We start from the raw sequence: 25354 nt of genomic DNA, 5'->3' as shown, positions 1-25354 counted from the left end.
GGACCTAGAAGGAACCCCTGGTGTTTCAGTAACAGACACACCACTTAAGAAGATGTACCCACCACATGGAATCTGATGTGCTCTCCTATCAAATTCCCAAATGCTAATGTGTCTTAAACCTACCACTTAAACTTTGTAAATCAGATCGTGTTACTTACAGAAGCTAATGATTTTCCCTATCTCTCAAATGGAAATTTAAAGTCATATCATGGCCTGCAAGGCCTGCTATGATTGGGCCCTGAGCCTCTGGTCTTAGCTCTTATCACTCAGCCTGGTTCATTCTATTTTGTTGGCTTTGAACATGCCAAGCAGTCTCCTGAATCAAGAACTTTGCACTTGCTATTTTCTATGCTGGAAATCCTTTCCTTCTAGATCTAAACATGGTTCTTGCCCTCATTTCATTCTGCTTCTGCCAGGATGCTGCCAAATCAGAGAGGCCTTCCTGGACTACCCTATCTATGCCCTTCCTGCTTATTTGTCACCACACTAACTACACACTTGTTACTTTACTTATTGCCTCCTATTCCTGACTAAAATACAAATATCTATGACTGTTTGGTTTATTCCTTATGAAGGATGACCATAGCAGCACCTGGAAAAGAGAGGTGTAAATATTTGTAGAATTCATGAATCTGCCAACATTCTCTCCCCAGAATGAAATAGTAAAAGGGGTAATAAAAGATGAGTCTTATAACCATTGAGTGTCCAGGCAGGCCTGTCACTCAGAATAAGAAAAAAATGGAGCAGGAGACTGAAAAAACAGTTGATTACATCTCAATCATCAAGTCATTGAGGCTAGTGACTCAGGAACCTCAGTATGATTATCTCCACCAATAGATTTTGGGTATATTAATAATAAAGTTAAAAAAAGCATTTATCTTGACATCAACAGCAGCACTAGGTGGTTGTGAGCATAAGCAATCCTGTGGCAGGAGATGCCTGTGAATCCCAGCTTCATCAGGAATGAAGACACTGAAATAGATTTGCGGGAACCTTGTAAACTCATGCAGTCCTCTGATTGATTACTTTTTGGTTGGTCTGTGTTTTCAATGCCCTGTGCCTGGCAGATAGTAAATGCTCAATAGTGGCTGAATGAATAGGGCCTGGACTTTGCAGAACCTGAAACTGGATGGTTATTGTTCAGGCTGATGAATACTGAAATTCTTCCTGGATACTGTAGAATTGTTCAAAGAGGAAGAGCCTTGAAGAGAGGATTTGAATCCCACATACAGCATCAAATTACTTTGAGGTCAGTCTCAGAACTAGACAGAACTGGGTTGAAATCACACATGTCAGCCTCCCCTAGCCTCTGTTACCTCATCTATACAATGAGCTTGGTTGTGTCCACCACCTACCTGGTTCTTGGACAGATTAAAGGGATTCATACTAGGGTCAGGCTTTTGGAGCTATTTTCACAATAACATTTGGGTTTGGATGACTGTATTTCAAAGGGTTTCAAGTTAGAATCTTGATTTCATACAGAGTAACAGAGAATAAAGGGTATGTAATGCTTATTTTTTGTTAAAAAAAAAAGAGAGAAGAAAAAGAAAAAGGCAAATATGGCCAAATGTTAACATCTGTTAAATCTGGATGGTGAGTACATAATGTATTTTAAGAGAATGTGTAAAATGTCAATAATCAAGTATTTAATATATGTGCTATTAATAATCTTAAGATTATTAACTCTGCTTTACTTCTGATCCCTGATCTCTAGTTTTCCCACCACCCTACTGTCATACAGAAGGGGTTTCCATGCCTTTGGGTGGCAGAGGTATTGGCTATTGGTTTTTTAAAATCCTGGAATGAACTTGGTTTTAAAGTGCAGTTGGACTGGTTTTCATGAGTGCAACTCTTAAAACTATTACATCGTTCTAGTTAAAATTTCATGAAAGCAAGAGTCATGGTGTATTTCATTTATAGGTTTTATCTAATTAGAGAGACTTAATGAATATTAACTACCAAGAAATGTGTTAATAGTAATTTGGACAAGGCCAAGATAAGTGTACTTGCTAATCCCTATGATTTATTTCTGTAAACTGCTCTACAATTTTATAGAGTGAAGTTAGCCTGGTTCCAAGTTATAAACTAATAAAGTTTGCATTTGAGTTTTCATATGTTTCCAGCGAGACTCTATTAAACTTTCTAAAAACAAAAGCAAAAACAAAAAGAGAACCTCTCACTTTGAAGAATGACAAGAGATTGGAACCCATTTACTCACACTAGCAAAGACATGGAATCAACCTAAATGCCCATCAATGATAGACTGGATAAAGAAAATGTGGTACATATACACCATGGAATACTATGCAGCCATAAAAAAGAATAAGATCATGTCCTTTGCAGGGACTGAATGGGGCCAGAGGACATCTTCCTTAGAAATTAATGCAAGAATAGAAAACTAAACACTGCACGTTCTCACTTATAAGTGGGAGCTAAACAATGAGAACACAAGGCCACAGGGAGGGAAACAACACACATTGGGGCCTATTGGAGGATGAAGGGTAGGAGGAGACAGAGGATCAGGGAAAATAACGAATGGGTACTAGTCTTAAAACCTGGGTCATGAAATAGTCTGTATAACAAACCCCCATGACACAAGTTTACCTATGTAACAAACATGCACATGTACCCCTGAACTGAAAATAAAAGTTAAACAACAAAGAGTAAATGGCATTGGTGTAACTGATTCATGCACTTTTGAAGTTCCATTAACAATGTTACATGGGTTAAACTTAAATCACTGCAGTTCCAAATTACTTATTTTTTTATGAAGGAAAAGAATATCATTGAAAGCAGTTTTACCATAAAAAGTTTTTTTCACATATTTGCATGTTTAACATCCAGGGCCCCGGAGCCAGACGGTCTGGGGTTTGAAATCAGCTCCTCCACCTACCAGGTATTGACCTCAGGTAAGTTACATTATTTAGGACTCTATTTTCTCATCTGTGAAATGAGAATAATAATAGCAGCCAACTCATATTATTTTTTGAGACAATTCAGTGAATTCATATACATAACTCCTTAGGACAGTGTTATATGAATACTGCTATCATTATGATTATAACAAATATATCATATTATTAATTTATCTAAGTAGAACTCTCAACTACCTTCTCTAGATGGACCTAGAATCTTGTATATAGCTCTGTTCTTCTACTTCTCACATTGTATTGTACTGTACTTTTTCTGTTTATTTGGTCTTATCTCTCATCACATTCTGAGATTCTCAGAAGGGACAATATATTAATACTTAGCACAGTGCTGGGAACATCGGATCCACAAATGACAAACGCTTGGCTGTCACTTTCCCCTGTGGCTTCACTCATGACAGATTTGCTAGCTTTTTCCCACTCAGAATCCTCTTCAACACGAAACTCCTGTGAGTCACTGACAACAGATTAGAAAATGACAGTTCAAGATGATATGTCTTTTCCCCTCATGTAATAGATGCTCACTAAATTTTGAATAATACATTGTCTTTTTAATACTCTTCTTCCAAGATGTGCTGCCTGATCATCTTATCTTTGGCTTCCTGGAAGAATGTAGGAGTCTAATATTTTCTGCTCTCTCATCTTTTGCCTCTTGCTTAAATTGTATCCAATGTTTTGCAATGGTCCTGCTTTATTTCTCAGATTCATTCATTCATTAAGCATTACTATCATATACAAGACACGATGGTTTCAAAGCTGAATAAATAGTCTCTTCCTTCAAGAAGGTAAACATGATTATTGTATAAAGCTATTCCTTTATGAATACTTTACGTATTTCAGTCTCTCCTGTTATACTGGTAGCTCTGCATCTCCCTTATAGTAGTGTGGCACTGGATGAACTACTCCATGTCTCTGAATTCAAGCTTCCCTTTATGAATTGGAGATCATAATACCACATAGAGTTGTTGTACAGATTGAGTGATACATCTTGTGATTTTTACTCATTGATAACAATTATATTTATTTGATTATTTATAATATATACTATCTATCTATTAGAATGGAGCCTCTGAGAGCCATTACTATACATATCTTGTTGGCCTTGATATCTTCAGCTAAATCCACTATGCCTGATACATAGTAAACTCAATTATTGTCACTTACTATTATTAAGCATGATATCACTAGTAATACTAGCAAAGGTGAATTAGGAAACAATCGTAAAGATGAAGCTTGAATTCAAGCCATGTGGGTCTGACTCCTTTGGTTTGAGAGACATTAAAAAAGGACAGTTTATAAACTTGTAAGTATTTTTTATGCCAAAGTATTTATCTATCTTGTTTTGGATGAGTTTTTCTCTATGAAAAATAACTATTTAAACTCCCTAATGATTGATAAAAACAATTCATTTCCAAATGTTTTCTGTTTTATGATGTACACATGCTTAAAACTAGATCTTTGATCACACACACACACACATGCACACACACTGTTTGCAGATAAAGAAAAGAATTATTTTCTTTTCATGGTTACACAATGAAATTGTAATAAAAATTGCAGTTTTGTTCAAAAATTTTTCTTTGAAGGTAGAATCACCTTGATAGAGATACTATATAATGAACTTTCAATAATAGCTTTAGAATATTTATGATTTGAAATTCTCTAACAAGAAAAACATATGTACAATTAATTACTAACAATTTAAATGTTTCATCTTTTCAAAAGAAATAAAGGCTATTTGTAGGTAGTACAATGCAGGACTTTGATTTCTGTGGTTTGAAGCAAAAAAAAAAAAAAAGTAGCATATTACATGATGAGAAGAAAGAAAATTCGGTATTCACCAACTGCTGCTCTCCCTCCAGCTTTTTACATTTCTGGAAGTATTCAGCTCCCATCAGTCCAATTCCTTAATACTTTCTGTCATGTAAGTCTGGTGAAGCCTACAGACTCCTTTCAGAATAATGTTCTTAAATGCATAAAATAAAGTACATAGTATTACAAAGAAAAACAATTACATACAATTATCAAAATATATTAAAAAACTGTGATATAGTTTTATATGTGCGTCCTTATCAATACATTAAATAAGACTTAGAAGTGGAATAACTAATTTGGGGATGAGAACCAAGGATACTTTGTAATATCAGCAACAACAGAAATTAAATAGATACGAAAATATCTTTGATTTCTATTAGTGACAAAATCACAGATGATGCTGATCCTACTATTGTGATGTTGCCTATATTTCTGATTGAAGGAAATCTTAAATTTTAGTTACAGGTTGTGAAAATAAAACATCTGTGCCTTACTTGGGTGCCACAGTGATATAAGATGGTGTTAGCTTGGTTTTTGCCACCAAATAAGACATTTTTTTGTAGGCCTGTTCCTTTCCTTCCATTTTCTCTTTCCAGAAAAACATTCTATTTCACTAGAAGTAACAGGATTTTTAAAATTACATTAATATTCCTCTAGATAGTCTTAGGAAAAAAATAACAATAAGTATCTGAACCTTACTGAAAGGAAAGAAAAAAGACCTTAGGAGCCTGGTTATATTTATTAATTGGTAGAATCAACTTACGACTTTCAGTTTCATCACTTTGTTTATTTTTGTGTTACATGTTGAAGCCTAAAGAGACCCTTGGAGCCAGAAAAAAAGAGCAAAGTTATCTGATGACAGAGGGAGCATACAAGCAGAGGCTCAAGCTATCACTCAAGAGTTTCAGTGTACTTTGGGCAATAGCTGGGTGCATTTTAATATTTATCAATTTTTATTAAGGATACAGCTTGGCTTTATAAAGACATTACCGTGTTTTAAGTTGTCTCATCTAAGTTTCCTATTCTCAGTGTTTTAGAAATGTCAGTTTTTCAAAATAATACTACCCTAGCATTTAAAAACTAGTGTATAGAAATTTACAGTTTTCTGTAGAATGAAAAACATATTCTTTAGAATAAAAATTACATTAATTAAATTGATTTTTTGCATAGAGTTCTTTATAAAACATTTTCTTTTTTGCTAATGAAACCTGTTCACCCTAGGTCATGAATAGACCTTGTAGTACAAGAAGTAATGATACTTAGATTCAATTCTATTTCAATTTAACACATATTTATAAGCATTCACTGCTGACAGACACTACTGTAGGTATGCAGGTGCATATAGAAAGGAATAAGAAACCATATATTCCCTGATAGTTTCAAAAAAGTCCGAAAAAAGGAGAAAGAGATCCCAAAAATGACTATGAGGAAAAAGGTAAAATAATAATAATAGTCATTATTGGGTGTGAAGTGCTCTTTATTCATTATTGCTCATTCTGCAAGGTAGCCGGGTCACTTAGCATGCTTTCAGCTGCAAATAACAGAAAATTTCAACTCAAACTGGCTCAAAAAATAAAGTAATTTATAACTCACATATCAATTTTAAAGGTAGAATGGCTTGAGGATTGATTAAATCAATGGCACAACAACACTTTTAAGAATCCAGATTTTTTTCCATGTCTTTTTAGTTTAGATGTGTGGCTTTTTGCTCAGTCTGGCTTCTCTTATAAGATGGTTTCCCAAGTTTCAAGCATCACATAGCAATTTGATAGTATCCAAAATGGGAGACTATCTTTTTTGTGTGAACCATGTTAAAGGAGCCAATGATCCAAAAACAGAGCAAAGTAAAACAACCAACTCACCTCTCCTGAAGCAAACAAACAAAAACTCCAAAAACCTTTACTAGAAGCCCCTAGCAGATGGGTTCTCATGTCTCATTGTCCAGAATTATTTGTTGCCTAAAATAATCAATGATCTGTTGCCTAAAATGATCATTGGCAAGGGTAGTGGGACCATTATTGGGTTAAACCACTCAGAATTCTTCCAACTTCTGAGATTGGTGATGGAGTCACCCTGGAAATGCATGACTGCCCTGAGACGTGTGGATTCCTGAACAAAATTGAGATTTCTTAAGAAGAATGGAAGAATGGAGGATGGGGAAGCAACCAAAGTAGCCATTATGATTTTTTATTTATAGCTTTGGAAACTGAGTTTCAGTAATGTTAAGCAATTGACCAAGATTAACATCTAATGAGTCCAGATTTCAAATACAGGTATGTGTGATTCCAAAGACTCAACCCTTTGACTGAATTATTCCCAAAGGCTTACATACCATAATGAAAGCCCGGACATGGTGGCTTATTACTGTAATCCTAGCACTTTGGGAGGCCAAGTGAGATAATCACTTGAGGCCAGGAGTTCAAGACTGGCCTGGGAAACATAGTGAGATCCCGTCTCTACAAAAAAGTTAAAAATGAGCCAGGCTTGGTGGTGCACACCTGTAGTCCTATTCCTAAGTACTTGGGAGACTTGAGCCCAAGAGGTTGAGCCTGCAGGAATCTGTGATTGTGTCATTGCCCTCCAGCTTGAGTGACAGTGTGAGACCCTACCTCAAAAATAAATAAATAAATATACAAATACTACAATGCAAATATTTTAAAGTGCTGTATCTTTTGATCTGTGATATCTTTTGATTCATGTTGAATGTGTTAGGCAAATACGTTGCATTTTGGTGTAACTATAATACCTTATTTTTTATGAAGCTGAATGCGGTTTAATAGAAATGAGCCTCCCACTTGATCTTTGCCTTGTTTCCCATACTTGCTCATTATATTCCTTCATGAAAACAATAAAGCTAAATTACGTGTAGAAATAGAACCAATCCTGACTTGCAAACCTTACTGCTTTTTGCACATGTATTTAAAACTGTGGCTAACATGCATTAACTTGTGAAAGACATCAACAGGATTCTGAATCTGTTTTATGTCTTACAATTCATTCAATGAAGCAGCAGTTTTAGTGGTAGGGAAAGGGTGAAAGCCTTTTTTTATCAATACATTTTCTTTACTTTATAATAAGACAAACATAAAACGAATGAGTCTTTTACCCAATCACTAACCATAGACATCCTTTTTCCATGAGCCCCCAAATAAGTTGTAGTTTGAAACATGAGATGCAGTGACATTTAGTTTAAATCCTATGTTTTGTTTCCCTTTCCAAATCAGTTTATTGTCTCCCTAAGTAAGAGACTGAAACAGACTCAACATGATACTTTCTTACTATTAACTATGGGTTCTAGAGCCTACCAGAAAATGGACCTAATTTTAGATAACCAAAATTCAAGAAACACTGAGCCCCAGTTTATATAACCCATCACCTCTCACACCGTGACATTGGTTAACATAATTTTCCAAATAAGATAATTAAAAAAAATCATTTAGTTACTTAATTCACATCAGTTTGAATCTACCCTACATTTCTCCCTGTGTTTCCAATGGAATAAAAGGCATGATCATTTACCCAGCTGCTTGGACCTTGTCCTTGATGTTTTCTTTTCTTCCATGCCCACAACAAATTACCAGGAAGTCTTGACAATTCTAACTTTCCACAAGTTCTTAAAACTTCTCTTTTCTTCATTTACAGTGTCATTCCTTTAACTCCTGCTTGGGCTACTGTAAGCCCACCTATCAGCTTTCTGCCAATCTGCTTTTTCTACTCTTCAGCCCACACTGTAGCCGGAGTGGTCTTTTTAAAAGGCATATCTAATAATGGCCTCTCTGTGCTTAGTGCCATTTAATGTTTTCCCATTGCCCTTAGAGTAAACTTTCACATGGCTAATAAATCCCATGTGATCTGCCTCTCTGTCTAGTTTATTGTCAATATCTGATCTAATATCCCCATGCTCCCCAACCGCCTCGCCCACCACACATACACACATACAATGGCTTAACCAAGGTGTGCTGAGTGATGAATTAAGGAATATATTATTCCTTATCAAAATGTTCTTTTGAAATGATAGACACCTATTTCTCTCTGAACCTTGCTTACTTAAAAAAATATTTTTATGCACAGTATGCTGCTTGTCAAATTTACTGTTGGACGATTTAAATAAGTGTATGAATTATTTTGCCTAGCTCTCGGTAATTAGTTATTGTAAAATGAGTCCTTACAAAAATAAAGCAAAAGAACCAAAGAGCCTATCTGTTTACTTAAATAAGCTGGGGAAAGTTCAAATAGATAGAGATTGTGAGATGCTTGCTCTAGACCACAAAAAGAACTGGATATCTTGGTGGAAATTAAGAGTTTAGATATTTGAGCCACTCAAAGGTTGTAATTAGACTATACTTCTGCTTAACCCTCACGTTGTTTATTTAGTTTCTCTGGTTACTAATGACAAATTTATATAATCTCTGTGGTTTCAATTGGTTAGACAGAAATATGAAGGCTTATTATTGCATATGTCTGGGTACCCTATGGAGCAATATGTATATTTGTGTTATCGGAATTCTTTGAAATGAAATGCCTTAAATTCTTTCTTCAAGGATGGAAAAATATTTGACTTAGTTTCCTCCCTTATGTAAAACGAGGAGTTAAAATATTTTCTTCCTTAAGCATTTGTTTATTATTATTTTTTTCCTTTTGTGGGGTATGTATTAAGAAGTCAGGTAATTTGTAAAGTATCATTTGATTACCTAAAGAAAAAGCTTAAACTAAAAAGTGTTATTATCATAAACTCACAGGCTTCTGACCACCAAAGTACAATTGAATTTAATTCATGATTGAAAAGTACAGTTGATGCATAATGGCTATCTGGAAAATGTTATGTTTGTTTATGGTTTAAAGCTTTTAGAGAGTGGTCTCTTACTCTTTGCTAATTCCTGCTACTTAAATAATCAGGGGACAAATTTTTAAAAATTCTAAATATAACGAGGGAAATCAGGGTCACATCTAAGGTTGACAATCGGGTGCTATTTGCTGAATATGAAAAAACAGGGCTGCGTATAATATAATTTTATTGTTGGAGAGATGGTTTGACCAGATAAGTATATTTGAAAATTAAAGTTAGATTTGGCATCTAAATATCCTTAGGTTTGCAGGTTTTTGATCTGTTTATTAGCCATGCAAAAATATATTGCTGTTTCTTAATCTGATCATAGTTGATTCTGCCACTGGAGTTATTTTTTCCCCACGCTTTGATGTGATATGTTTTATTTTCAAGTGCTTGTTTCACAAAGATAAGCAAACAAAATAAGATTGCCACTTCTCTTCTCCACCAGCCATGTTTTTGTTTAGTTAGCCAACATCAATGGGAAGATGTTAAAATGATTAATCCTTATAATTCATTTGTGTCTTAAATAACTAGATATTATGGGGGCTGAACTCCAACTTTTATCTCATAAATATGAATGCAGCAATATTACTAAGTTGTAATTCATTTTGAACTATTTAATTACTGTGATCTACAGATAAGTTGGCTTCTGAATCTCCGCCTAATTTCATAACTAAGTCCTCTTTCTCGTTAAAATCGCCATGACTGTGCTGAAGCTCGTGTTTAGGGAATCCAACTGAATGAGTAATAAATAGGTTTAAAAATACCCCAGCTATATTGACTTCCCCAAACTTTTCCAGTCTTCTTTAATTTTAGTTGTTGTAATGAATGCATATGAGGGGCTCTTGGTTAGCCATCTTCAAGTATATTTCAAAGCAGAGTCTATGATGGAAGATGTACTGGATTTAGGATCAGAATACCTGGCTTGGGACCTGTTCCTGTTGTCTACTACCTGGGTGACTTTGGACCAAATTATTTAAACTTCTCTGACTTTTATTTTCCTCATTTGTAAAAAAGCATGATAATACTTCTGCACATATACTTTATGCAACTAAGCTGAGGCATTGATGTGTAATAGACTGTAAAGTGCCATCCAAAGGTCAAAAGTCAGGTGTGAGGATCTCACGTGGTGCTTTGCGTTAGCCAGATTATAAAGAGATACCAAAACACATCATAATGAATTCCTTTGAGATTTAAAAGCAGAAAATGTGAAACAGCCTGAATATCCAAAAATGGGTAATTGGTTACATATATTTTGTTACTTCATAGAATATGTAGAGTCATTGAAATTATGCCATAAATTTATGTCTATTGCCCTAGAAAGGTGTTCACATTAATTCATGAATCATCAAAACATGCTATTAAAATATTGCATAATCATATTTTATTAAAATTATAAATGTGTGTGTGTTTGTATACACACACAAATATAAAGCATATAAGATGTACAGTGGCTATCTATGCATGTTGGGATTGAGAATAATTTTTGCCATTTTCATTTTCTAATTTTTCTAAAAAATAGATAACTTACATAAAGCCACACACAAGCACATACCCATAGAGACATATTAAAAATTCCCATTGAATCCATAAGTCTCTATAATCTCTGACAACTCCTGTCTCTCTGATCCCTTAATAACCAGTCCATGGCCAAGGCTCGTTGGAGTCAGCGTTCTCTTGGGTGCCAGCCCTTTGTTTTCATTGCCCTGGAAACCAATATCTTAAATTCAGAATTCATGCCTTCTCATTTGTGGATGCAACAAGCTTCTAACTAGTCACTCTGGTTTCAGTCTCTACCCTTCCAGTCCATCTTCATAATATCCTCAAATCACAAATCTTTTCTAAAGCACAGAGCTGATTCTGTTATCTTTAGGTCCTCTCTACCTTCCTGAACCCAACCTCACATATATTTTTTGGCTTCCCTTTGTCTAATAACATTCAGTTTACACTCTTCAACCTAACGTTAAAAGTTCTTCATAATACAGCTAAGATTTATTTCACACTCTCACACATGCCCTTTCTCCAGTCAAACGTACCTATTGTTCTCTGAAAAGAACATACCACAGACTTTTCTGCCTCCATACTTTGGGCCATCATATTCCATCAGTTTGTATTGTTACTGCCTATTGAAACACTACCCATGATTTATAGTCCAGCCGAATTCCGCATTTTTCTGAATTCTAGATGTGCTGCTTCCTACCTCTAAATCGCATATCTTCTTTGAAATTTATCCTTCCATTTATTCATGTCATTTTTGAGCATCTGCTTTACTTCAGGGGCTATTGTACCTCAAATATAGAGGTAAACAAGCCAGAAATGCCCTTGCCCTTGAGTAAACAACAATCTAATACTTAACATTTCTCCTTTATTTAAATCTATTGACTTATAGATAAACTTTCCTTACCTACCACCTTCTCTTACAACATTATACAGACATTTATTATAGGCACATCGAGTGTTATTTGTGTTTGATTCTCTCATATAAACTACCACGTTATCTTACAAATAGAAGATATCCAATAAAAATATAGTTAGAAGGGCACAGAGACAGAGTTAGATATGTGTATTTTTCCAGCAATGTAGTTATATACATACATATATATTATATATATATTAGCCTTTAACCATGTTACTTTTCCCTGTTGAGTGCTTTCAAAAATTATATTTGATTCCTAATTAGTATTATTACTTCATCTCTAAAATAAAAAGAACTAGTTATTTCTCCCAGTTGTATCTAGGGGAATCCAAGATGAGACAGATGTTTGTTAAGTAAAACTAAAGCAAAAAGTACCTTCTTCTGTCATAGAACAAGTTATGTTACAAAACCCATACTTGGCTATTTGACCTAGAGTTCAGAGGCCAGTGAGTTGCTTTTTAATTAATGGATGTCAGCCTACAGAATGTAGAGGTTTAAAGCTATACCAAATTTGGACACTCCAAGGTATTCATGTCCTATAAACACACTACGTCTCCAAGTTATGTTGCTATTTTTTAAAAAAAGTCAAGAAAGCCCTTAGTGCAATTTTCTCCTCTTCTTTTGTTCCTAAATAAATGATTCATTTAGTAATTTCCCTTGGAAAAGTGAACTCCTTACTATCTATTAAGTACCTCCGCTCTTTATGTTATAGTTTTTCCTCATTTAAAAAGATGATATTAGCTATTTTTTTGAAGAAAAGAGGCTGGGTGATAAAGATTATTTACACAAAAGGTATTTTCTTCTGAGACACTGCTGTAAAAAATTTAAGTTAATATTTTAAAATTAATTCTGTTGTTTCAAGTGACTCTTTAGCATAGTTGTTTTAGCCCAAACCTACTGAGTCCATTAAAAACAAAACAAACAAAAACACTTTTTAAATTTTAAGGTAAATCTGCATGTAAGGAATTGGGTATGTTCACATGGTTTGGTGTATGAGAGATTTCATACTGCAAAATTCCACCCACATTGCTTTTGCATGTTCTATTATATTTCAAATACAGCTGAAGAGCTTGTGCTTATCTGAGTCCTATGGTAAACAGGATGTGTTGCTGATATTTTATTTTCCCAACTGAATTATAAGTTTCTTGATTGGGCATGGGAATCTCTGTGTATTCCTTGTGTAAGTATGTGTCTTGCAGGAAATGAAAATATTTGTTGATTTCATTTACTTAATTGTATATTATTTTGTAAAACAAATGCTTCTTTTACAGTAGGAATGGTTTGTTTTATCAATCTGCATTTGCACATATTGGTCTAACAAATTAGTTTTAAGACACACGTGAAGTGTGGAATCTTATCTTAATTTGTGGCCTGAATATAGATTTTTGATACATTCTTAATTCTCAAGAAGATTTATTTATATAAACTTTTCATATTTTATGGAGTTTATATTCAAGATATTGAACATAAATATTAGCAGATATATTTTGATAACTCTAGAGGAAGTTTAATTTTCTATCTATAATGCTGAATTTTCTAAATACAAAAAATGAAATATATTTGATACGTGAAAGAGAAGTTAAAAATGCAGATTTTCTTCTGTTGTCTGTTGTTTGAGATTAGAAATCATGAAGCACTTTACTTTCTGCAGGGTGGCTATTTCATTTCAGATCCATATTGGTGTGGAAATTTAGCTCAAGAAGAAGAATTGCCTGATGTCTTATTTAATACTATGCTTCTATGAGTTGTCCTCTCTACTTTTTCTTGAAGTTATACACTGGCAAAACTACTGTCATTGCCCTTGCTTTTCATCTTTGCTGCACATTTACTTCTCGACAGGCTTGAATAATGGCTAAAATGGTTGAAATGATTTATGCCTGTAGAGTGATGTCTTCATTTGCTCTATTCACATTCCTTTATCTTTTTTTTTTACTAATGGTCTGGTGAACACCTAGTGTAGGTGCATTTTATTAGCGAGTATATTCCCTCTAAATGCGGTTCCTAAGCTGAAAGAAATGGGCCATAATCATATAAAAGTAAAGTATCTCTTTGTAGAATTTACAAGAAATGGAATGTCCTTATTCCTGAGGCATAGAACATAAGAGACTTTTTTTCCTCTCACTATAAGATTGCCCTTTATATTAATGTTGATTAAGTGTATCACATCAACAGCTGTTGTGACATGTAGGAAAATGAATGATTCTACTGAAAATCTCTATTAAAAGGTGTAACTTTCTTGAAATTTCTAGTTAACTACAATTGTCTTCTTCCTATTGGGACTGGAGGATTGGTTCCTGGTCTCTACAGATTGCTTCACTCCTAGTTCATAAAACTGCAATTAATAATGGTGAGCTAAGATCATTCTGGATTTGATGTACTGCCTTATCATCATTGAACGAGTCTCTAAATCTGCTATTTAACAACTTATCGGGACTTTGCACTGATTAATTCATCTGGTCATGGTCTGAAGGCTGACATGGCATCTTGTAGGCCTTTCATTCCGTTGGGATCAACATCATCATTTTATATGAAATGAACTTACTACTTTATAGACTTAGTTGGAAAGAAATTTTAACCATCAGCAGTAGGATGTGACACTGGAATTTAATTTGTTGGCCTATGAGAACACAGAAGATCTCATCTTTTGCTGAACTTTCTAAATATAAATTAAAGTTATCAGAGAATCGAAATGACTTTGACATTTGAACTTCAGTAGAAGGCCAATACATTTAAAGTAAGTACTCTCCTTCCTGAAACATTCAGTGCTTCATCAACAGCACACATCAGGTTCTTAAGAAAATATTATTCCTTGTGGAGAAGAGCATGGTTCATTGCTACTGGCTCTTAGAGTAGACATTATGTTGGGGCCACACAGCATCTATTCTCCCTTTATTCTAATGCTCGAACCCTGAATTCCCTCTGAAGAAGCATCTACCTCTCATTGTGTGTAGCATTATGGTGCTGTCAGTCAAGATTTCTTGGCTTGCTAACCCAGGAGTTAGACTCATGGCCAAAGTTACTGAGCTTTCTTCCTTGGGACTTGGACTCTTAAGGAAAAGAATAGGAGGAACAAAAAATTATGTGGAGCTAATTTATTCCAGAAGTGGTGATCTGAATGTATTATATCTTGCTCTCAGGCTCACCAGAACTAGATTAGTTCCTGATTCTCCTGAACCTAGATTTCCCTTCTAGATTGTGAGCTACTCTTGCATTTTCCAATAAATTACCTTTTTCATTAACGTAGCCAGAATCAGTATATGTTATTTTCCTCTCAAAAACTGATAAAGCTCCCTTTTAATATTGCTGAATTTTGAAAGTAATCTGGCACTCTTTGATAGTTCTTTATTGTATTTTTTCTGAGGTGGAGTCTTACTCTGTTGCCTGGGCTGAAGTGCAGTGGTGTGATCCTGGCTCACTGCAACCTCTGCCTCCTGGGTTCCAGAGATTCTCTTGCCTCAGCCTCCTGAGTAGCTGGAATTACAGGCATGTGCCACCATGCCCCAGTAATTTTTTATATTTTCAGTAAAGATGGAGTTTGACCATGTTGGCCAGGTTGGTCTCAAATTCCTGACCTCAAGTGATCCATCCTCCTCAGCTTCTCAAAGTGCTGGAATTACAGGCATGAGCCATCATGCCCAGCCTGATAGTTCTTTAGAGAATAAAATGTAGTAGGATAGAGTTTACTACAATATAAACTATATCTTTGGTGGGCATTCCCGGGGTTAGGAGTTTATTGCAATCCCAAATGTCAACCAGGGTCTATGAAAGGCTCTAGGGCCTGCTTCCAGCCAAGCTCTCTACACTCATGGAATCCCAGCCTTCTCTTGGGTCAAGATGTCCCAGTCACTCCTGTTTTCTTTCACTTCTTGGAGCATGACACGTTCTTTCCTGCCCCAGTGCCTGTATACTTGCCATTCCTTCTACCAGAAATTTTATTTAATTTCCATTTCTCTCCCCATCAACAGATGCCATCTCATCCTTCAGATCTAAGCAAAATCTCAAGACTTCTCTTGTCAACATTTCTCAAAATAGAACAACTCATCTCATATATTCTATTGCCCAATTGACAGTTTCCATGGGGATACCTCAGAAGCATTTCACAAGTAAACTGCTCTACCCAGATCTTTGTCTCCTCCCTTTTCTAGCCAATTTCTCTCTCTCACTTCACCATTCATCATTACCATTTCACAATTTCTAAAGCCAGGGGTCAGCCTTTGACTCCTTTCTTTGTATCACACCACACTAAGGCACAAGCGAGTCCTGTTGGTTCTAACTTCGCATAGACTTAAAATTCAATTATTTCTATTTCATCTTCAAAGTTGTATCCTATCCCAGTTACCACCTTTTGCATGGCCAACAGCAATACTCTCCTACTTTATTTCTGTTTCTTCTCTTTACCTCATGCAATATAAATGACTACATATGTTACCCTGTTTAGAATCTCCCGTGGCTTCTAATTCCAAATAGGTGAAAAAAATATCCAAATTCCCAACTGACCAACAAGATTCTGCATTATTTCCAACTTAAGCACCTTCTTTTCCTTCTTTCCCCTTTTTCTTCATTCCCTTTTCCTTTCCCTTCCTTTCTTTCTATCCAGCTATTCTGAGCTGTACTATCTTTGCACAGGCTGTTCTGTCCAATGGAATGCTTTTCCCAGATTTTTGCAGCACTGGCTCATTCTTGTTATTTAACTCTCAGCTCAAGTAACTTTCCCACAGAGAGAACTTCCTTGACCACTGATTCTAAAGGATAGTCCTCATGCCAATCTCTATCACAACATCTTGTTTCAAAGCTTCGAAACAATTACCCTTGTGAAATTATCTACTTCATGGTCTTGTTTTACTCATTTATATGACTTACAAGGGCATATTTTCACATCTATTTTTTTCTGTCGGCTGTGCTTAAAAACAAAACTACATTCTGTTTGGCTGTTTTCTTCACCCCTATTTTTGTTATTAGGTAACGCACTTTCATGAGTTAATGGAAACTACAGAAATAAGAGCTAATAATTCCATTACCTGTGTTTATATAGTAAAAAGAGTCTCAAGATATGCTATTTGGGAAATTAACAATTTAAAATAAGCATTAGTGTGGCTTAATATTTAAACGAGATACAAAAAATATCCCTTTTAGAAATGAGAATTATCTGAGTGAGAGAATTAGATTGGATTAATATTTAGTCATTATAATAAAGCACTTAAGTACATGAGTTCCTTGAGGGCAGGACATTTTCATTTTTTGGCATCTTTGTTTCTTTGTCTCACATGTTTTCTCTGAGTTCAAGAGGAGCCACATCAAATGGTTGCTGAGTTGAATAAAATGCATATTTCAGAATTCTATTAATGTTCATTATCCAAAATTATTTTTTGAGGAAATGAAGTAAGTTGTCTTCACTTAGAATTAAAGAAGGAAAGTCCAGTGAATTTATGAATGTCAATAAATGTGGGAAAGATTCTCAGTTTCTTCATCTTATTTGAAAACAAACATGAAAGTTTAGGAGTGAGATGAGATTTTTGTATTATGCATTTGAGATTTTGCATTATATTGAAAAGGGAATTTTTGGAACCTGGATTTTTTTGGACCTCTAGGCTCTTTTCTAGTATTTTGGATTATTAGTCTCTAATATGTGTTAATTCTGATAACCATGATAACCAGTGTATTCAAGGTGCCAAAACACTGATGATGTAACTTTACTATGTCAACACTAAATAAGTTTAGAGGCATTTCCTCCAAAATGCACCTAAATAATAGGGTTTATTTATTTATTTATTGAGATGGAGTCTTGCTCTGTTACTCAGGCTGGAGTGCAATGGCACGGTCTCAGCTCACTGCAGCCTCCGCCTCCCAGTTTCAAGTGATTCTCCTGCCTCAGCCTCCCGAGTAGCTGGGATTACAGGCACTCACCACCACACATGGCTAGCACAGCTAATTTCTGTATTTTTAGTAAAGACGGGGTTTCATCATGTTGGCCAGGCTGGTGTCAAACTCCTGACCCCATGATCCACCCTCCTCAGCCTCCCAAAGTGCTGGGATTATAGGCATGAGCTACCTCACCCGGCCAATAATGGTTTTTATATTACCAAAGATTGCAGTCATCATGTGACTGCTTACAAAAAAGAAGCTATACTTAATTCAAAATAACTACAGAATTCTCATCTTTCACACGCTCTCCTTCCTGGCATGGATGGAAGGAGAGAAGAAAGCTTGTTTATTGCCCATTCCCCAACCCCTATTTTTTTATCATTTTTTTCTCTATCATGAATTTTCCCATTTGGGTACAACACAATTTAACAGTCACTGGACAGCACCAACATCTGGTTAGAAGATTGCAAAACTAGTGCTTTGGTGCATTAAAGGTGCACTTGGAACTTGGAATGATTTGTTTTTCCCCTATGGTGACAACTGTGAATAAAATGCCCCACTAAAACAATTACAGGTAGCTAGTTTTCTGAAGGACAAAAAACTTCTTTCAATATTCTTAGCTTCACATTTTTGAGGTCATATGATTGGTGTCTTGACTTTGCTCATATGTATAAATATGTATGTATATGCATATATGTGTACATATATACACATTGACTTTGTTTGACTTTGCTCATACAAATAAATATGTATATGTATGTGTGTACATATTTATATATAGAGAGAGAGAGAGACAAATAGAGAGATAGAGAGAAAATCTGTGCCAATGCAGCAATGTTTATGGAAAACCAGTTTTCAGAAAATTATATTAGGTTTCATTTAGAGATACACCCTCCTAGAACAGAAGCTGCAAACTGTCAGTCTATGGGCTGAAATAGACCCCAGAGCCTGGTTTCATTTGTCCTCCTTGGTATTTTATTGTTGTTATTGTTGTTGTGGTGTTGTTATTGTTGTTGTTGTTGTTACTTAACCTTTAACAATCAGGACATCTCACAAAGAAACCCAGATTTCCAGTTTTTCCTGAAAAATCAGGAGACACTATAAGAAATTTTGTGCAGTTCAAATGCTGGCAATGCTGTGATTTTAAACTGCAAATGGCAACAATTTAAGGGCTTCCATCCCTTCATCTTGATGTTTCTCTTCCGTATCAAATGGTGTAAGCTACAAGCACTGAAATGCTTACCCAGAATGCTCCTTGGTTTAATGGGGTATTACCTGACATCCTATTCCACCTGTAATTCCCCCTCCCCCAAATTTCTATGTTATAACAATTTTTCCTCCATAAAGTTTTCACATTTGGGCCTATTTTCTCCTTCTCTTTGATATGACTTTTATTCAGGTCATATTTTTCTCACTTCAAGGCTGCTAAATGTAGCTGTCTGTATTAGCCATCACCACCCCCTTCCCTTAACATTTCACCTGCTGGCTCCACCCCATTTTGCACACCAGTTACATATTTACAGGCTCATATCACACAAGCCTTGCCTCGGTTTCTTAGCTCTTGTCCTCAGGACTCCAGTGACAACACAGAACCAATGTCCACTACTTAACCTACAGTCAGCACTCAATCGGTTTTCTCACTTCATTTTGCATTATTCCGTATATGAATAATTAGCCAATATGCCCATTTCCCTAGCACTGAAATAGGCATCTTCCAGCCTCTGATGCCTTTGCTCCCTGCATCACCTCCTTCTCCCCACCTGTGCAAAGAGACTGTGACTGCCTTCAAGACTGGACTTCCCAGACCACCTTGGCCCACAGTTTGCATAATGCAGCTCATCCTGCCTGGTGCATATATTTTATTTTATTTTGAATCAGAGTCTTGCTCTGTTGCCCAGGCTGTAGTACGGTGGTGTGATCATAGCTCACTGCAGCCTCAACCTCCCAGGCTGAAGCAATCTCTGGCCTCAGTCTGTCTAGCAGTTGGGACTATAGGGGTATGCCATTACACCCAGCTAATTTTATTTTTTTGTTTTTATTTTATTTTTTTTTTGTGGAGATGGTATCTCACCACTGGTCTCAAACTCCTGGGTTCAAGGGATCTTCCCATCTTCTCCAAAAGTGCTGAGATTATAGGCATGAGTCACTATGCCGAGCAATGCTGCATATTTTTAAATCATGCCTTGTTTATCTGATTATCTTAAAACAGGGTTTCTCCAAGCATGGTTTCAAAATAAGTGCTTTTTTGGGTCTGTCAATGGTGTTTCTCAAATAAAATTTAGTCTAATTTTTTGTAATAGCTCTGGTTGTGGCTTTCCTAGATCTCTTTGACACCACCACTGATGTGAACAGGCCCATGACCCATTTGGGGAAAGTCAAGGGCAATTAGGAGCCTCTTTGCCTTCCTGGCAAAAGCAAGACGATTGAATGAGATGAACGAATAATAAAGTCCTTGAGTGCAGGAGAGTATTTCTTTTTTGTATTGTTCTCTGCCACACTTATACCTTGTCTCTAGTCTCTCCAGTTAATAACATTGAATTGAATTGGATAAATGATATGAATGTTTGAAGTTGAGAAGTTAGAAATAATAGCAGTACTCAGAATGGTGATGATGGTAGTAACTCCTGTTGCTTGCATGTTCACTCTGAAATCAGGCACTGCACTCAGTGCTTTGTGTCAGTTACTCCAGTGAAGTGCTTGCTCCAATCCGAATAAGGCATTGCTGTGATTACCCACATTTTAACAGTGAGCAGTATTCAGCTGGAGTTCCAGAGGGAGGCAGCAGAGTCACTGTCATGTGAGATGTAACCAGTTTGTTATTAATGAGAAAAACACTTTTTTGAACAACTGAAAGTATCTGTATTATTTTTTAAGGGGGAATGAGGGAAGGTGGAGGTCGACACATTTAAAATTCTGATTGATAACTGTTGTGGAAGTCACTGCAATAAAGTGGTTTAATGAAATGAATAGAACTTGGACCTCAAAGACCGAGGTTGGAGATTCAATTTGCCACTTAAAAGCCCTGCAAATTTGAGCAAGATGTAAAATCTTTCCAAGCCTACATCCTTAATTTGTAAAAAGGGGACAGTACTACTGCATACCACCTTGTTGTAGGTATTAAAAGGAGGAATTTATATAAAATACTATAAAAAGTGTTGTTGCTATTACCAATGGTTCAAAGTGTGAACTAAGCTCTCAAAAAACATAACTGTATTATTCTGAGTAATGCTTTTAAAGAGGGGAAAAAACAGAGAAGTAATGAAATCACATTCCCATAATCTCATAAAGCAAGCATTCTAATCCCCAGCTAGGAAATTGAGGCCCAGGGAGATAAAGTAACATGGCACAATCACCCAGCTAGTAGATGGCTGAGCTGAGATTTAGAAACCATGCCTGCCTGATTCCAAATGCCATGCTCTTTTTACTGCACCACTTTGACTTTTTTAAAAATAAGCCAACCCATATACTTTTTCTTAACATTGAAAAAAAAGACATTTATGTTTGAAAACTAACTCATCCTGATAATTCCCAATTAAGATGTTGTCATCTAGCATCTAGCTCAATTTCCTTTTATTAAATATAGTAAACATAATTTGAGTGTAGCTTAAATGAAGTGTCCAAATGAGATAAAACAGGTCACCTGGGAAATTAGATTTTATAGATTACAAGAATTCAATGCCTACGCTGTACTTAATGGACAAAATTCTTTTTTTAAAGAAAATTCTTCAGGAAACAATTGATTGGCCTATCAATTTCATTATTATTTCTGTATGAGACATCTGTAGCATGAAGTAATTAAAGTAAAAATAAATAATATGAACTTCACCATAAGTGGTAGTGAAGAACATGTCTATCTTCATGGATTTGAGATTCATAAGAAAAACACAGGGGCTCTTTGATGCGTGCTCTATTTTTTTTCCTTCCACATTGTTTTTAAAGGATTCTATTTAAAAGACCTTTTCAAAAAAAGAAGTCAGAGAATTTTCAAGCTTTTAACAGAAATGATTCTGGAAATACTTTTTGTCTGCATCAACTTTAGTCCTGAATTAGAGTCTCTTAAAGAGATGATGTCCTACTATTAAAATTGCTTGGTGGGGAATTGGGCAGAAATAATCATCTTTTTTCTTTTTTAAAGAAGTATATTTTTATTATTTTTAATTTTATTTATTATTATTATTTTTTTGAGACAGAGTTTTGCTCAGTCACCCAGGCTGGAGTGCAGTGGTGTGATCTCGGCTCACTGCAACCTCTGCCTCCCCAGTTCAAGCGATTCTCCTGCCTCGGCCTCCTGAGTAGCTGGGACTACAGGTGTATGCCACCACACCCGACTGATTTTTGTATTTTTAGTAGATACAGGGTTTCATCATGTTGGCCAGGCTGGTCTTGATCTCCTGACCTCAAGTGATCCACCCGCCTCGGCCTCCCAAAGTGCTGGGATTATAGGTGTGAGCCACTGCACCTGGCCATAGGTGTATTTTTAAATTAGGGTTGGGGATAGGGTGAGATTAAGGACAAGAGTGGATGTGAAGGGTATGATGAAGTTGGAGGTGTTGATTTCAACACTGTAGGAAAACATTTTTGAGCACAGACCATGTTCTGACAAGTAACTTAAACATTTTTTTTCTTTGGAACATGATGAGGTGGTGGTTAAATTCAAATGCTGTAGAATCACACAAACTGGCATTGAATCTCAGCTCTGGCACTTTCCAATTTTGTAATTTTAGGCAAGTTACTAGAACTCTTTAAGGCTCAATTTTCTTATTGGTAAATTAAGGATAATAACTGCTTCACAGGGTTGTCATGATGATTCAGCAAAATCATCAATAAATGTCAATAAACATTGTCAATGTTGATATTATTATTATCATTATTTTGGTGTTGTCTAATTAACATGACATATTTATTAGATTTTCCTATGACCTTATAAGGCAATTTTTAAGAATGTCAACTACTTAAGTAAGAGCTGTCCTTTTACAATTTAATAGATTCATTAAATGCTGAAAAAGACACAGCATATCTATTTAGATAAAATATCAAATGTTACCTTTATGAGACGTTAAAAGTGATCATAAAATCAAAAAATTATAAAACCATGCCTTCTAGTAAATAATCACAGGTTTAGATGTATTTTCAAAAGTGCACAAATCTGTACTCATTAGGAGAACATATTGATTTGTGTGTGTATTTCAAGCAACCATTTTATGCGTGCGGTGCCCATGGCCGACAGCATTCTCCCCTGGGAAGGTGGCTTCTCTAATTGCAGTGAATGGTGATTCTATTTGTGGACATATTTTCCTATAGCAAGCATTCCTTTCTGTGATTATTATTTAAAAATACTTGTCCTTAAATTATTTAGTCTTCTTGGCTATAAAGGAGAAAAATCTACAGCACGGCAAGGACCTCACAGATAATATACATCTGAGTAGAAAACGCATATTAAGTCTTACCAACAAAGTAATCTATGTTTCCTGCAATACAGGGACCACAAGAAGCATTTTAATAATAAAGATCCTCAAACAACCACTTAGGCCACATGAGAATTTGAAAAAAAAAAAAAAGAGTGAAAATCAGAAGTAGTACTATTTGAATGGTCAGGACATTTTTCCTCCTTATCCCACACTATTCCTTGCTTATAAACGAAAGCAAAATTTTTCACACCAATAGAAAATCAAGAGCAAGAAGACTTACCTTCTTTCAACCAAGAAATGTTATTTTTATCATTTTCTAAATGCTCAGCTGTTCTTACTTTTATCTTTTCCAGCTCAGTTTCTGACATCTAAGTGGAAACAGAATTTGTGATATAAAAAATTCATTAAGAACCCAAATTTATAACATTGAGTTTTATATTTAGAAACTACTGCCATATTATGGGAAAATTTTATCTCTATAGTTTTTCAGTTCACTGTCCAATGTTAAGTCTTAACATTTTATTCATTTGTGTTATTTTAAAACATTGACATTGAAAACTAAACTTTATATGATATTTCCTTGCCCAGCAGCAAAGATTGTTACAAGACCTTACAATTTTTCAATGTGAAAGAATAACAGATTAACAACTAGCCATGGATTTGTAACAAACAAACATTCAGTGGCTGTTTTAGTAATTTTTATAGCCTATAGAAAAGCATGCTACAAAGTGGTATGCAAAGAGACAAATAACAATAAAACACAAAAGCATCTTTTCAGGAATTTATTGGGTGGGAATAAGAACCTTATGACCTAAGCCAGGCCAAGTTGAGCTCCCTGAAGGTGTTGACGAGACCTATTAAGAACCTTCGGTGCAGTGCACTTGACTTTCATGGCTTGCTCGCAATGAGCTCTGCTTGAATCAGCACTGCAAAGTACTTACCTGTGTGTTCCAAAGGGAGGCCCAAGGTGTGGGACTGGGGAGCAGCGAGCTGCAGCCTCCCTTCTCTCTGGATGTCCAGCATTCCTCTATCCTGACAAAAATAAGCGAAGAAGCAAATACACTCCCTCCCGGGGTGTTGCTAGATTTGTATTGCTGCCAGAAGCATCCAACTTGCGGCTGAGAGTTTTTTTTTTTTTTTTTTAAGGTAATATAAAGCCTGTGGTTGAAAACAATAAAAACCTTCTCCAGGCTAGCACTTATTTAAAATGACATTATGCAAAATAGGTAAAAAATAATGAACTCTTTTCAACTGGACCAAGTTTCTTTCATCCCTGCCATTCATTACTTCAGGTTAATATTAAAAGATGTAGAAAAAAATGTATTGAAAAATATACACAGGCTATTTTGGTTAAAAGAAAAGAAAGGGAAACCTTTAAAGCTACACTCTGGAAATTCATCCTGTAGTTGATAGTTTGAAAAGAGAGTGTTTTTTCCACCTGATACTTTATAAACAACAAGAAAACATTTCAAGTTTTTTTTTTTTATCATCTGTAGATATTCCAAAGGGAGTTTGGAATAACATTCAAAAGATGATATGTCATTAAATTCTTAGGTAAGGATAATACAGATTTTTGCCAGACTTGGTGGGTCACACCTGTAATCCCAGCACTTTGAGGAGGCTGAGGCAGGAAATGGATTGCTTGAGGCAAGGAGTTCCAGACCAGCCTGGGCAACATAGTGAGACTCCATTTCTACAAAATTAAAAAAAAATTTTTTTTAAAAATATTAGCTGGGCATGGATATATGTCTATAATCCTAGCTATGTGAGAGGTTAAAGTGGGAGAATCCCTTGAGCCTAGGAGGTCGAGGCAGCAGTGAGTCCTGATTGCGCCATTGCACTTCAGCCTGGGCAACAGAGCAAGACCCTGTCTGAAAGGAAAAAAAAGAGGAAAAGAAAAAAGGATAATACTGTTTTCAATGGAAGATTAAAAACAGAAAGCATAACCCTTGGTTACACATCATGATGAATAGCCCACCATTTCTAAAAGTTGTCGTTTTTCTCATCAAGGAAAATAATATTTATTTTTTGTCTCAAGGTGGCTTGCCTCCTCCAGTGTCTTTACCTGGACAATTGTCCATTATCAGATTCCCTT

The 25354-nt window shown here is 35.6% G+C and overlaps 1 protein-coding gene across 2 annotated transcripts in view; it reads right to left on the bottom strand.

Moving 5' to 3' along the window:
* The window catches only part of MDFIC2 (MyoD family inhibitor domain containing 2), a 111636-nt gene extending 87348 nt beyond the window's left edge, over window positions 1-24288 (bottom strand). For both annotated transcript variants that reach the window (XM_054483328.1, XM_054483329.1), the window contains exons 1-2: window positions 24201-24288; window positions 23540-23627 (exon numbers count right to left, since the gene is read on the bottom strand). In XM_054483328.1, coding sequence (XP_054339303.1) covers window positions 23540-23627 — 88 coding nt within the window. In that variant the 5' untranslated portion in view covers window positions 24201-24288. The remainder of the gene's footprint in view (window positions 1-23539; window positions 23628-24200) is intronic.
* Window positions 24289-25354: the final 1066 nt, after the last annotated feature.

Source organism: Pongo pygmaeus, chromosome 2 (assembly GCF_028885625.2).
Source record: "Pongo pygmaeus isolate AG05252 chromosome 2, NHGRI_mPonPyg2-v2.0_pri, whole genome shotgun sequence".
In the NCBI taxonomy this organism is placed as follows: domain Eukaryota; kingdom Metazoa; phylum Chordata; class Mammalia; order Primates; family Hominidae; genus Pongo; species Pongo pygmaeus.
The sequence above is the reverse complement of the archived record's forward strand: the minus strand, read 5'-3'. Positions and strand labels throughout refer to the sequence as shown.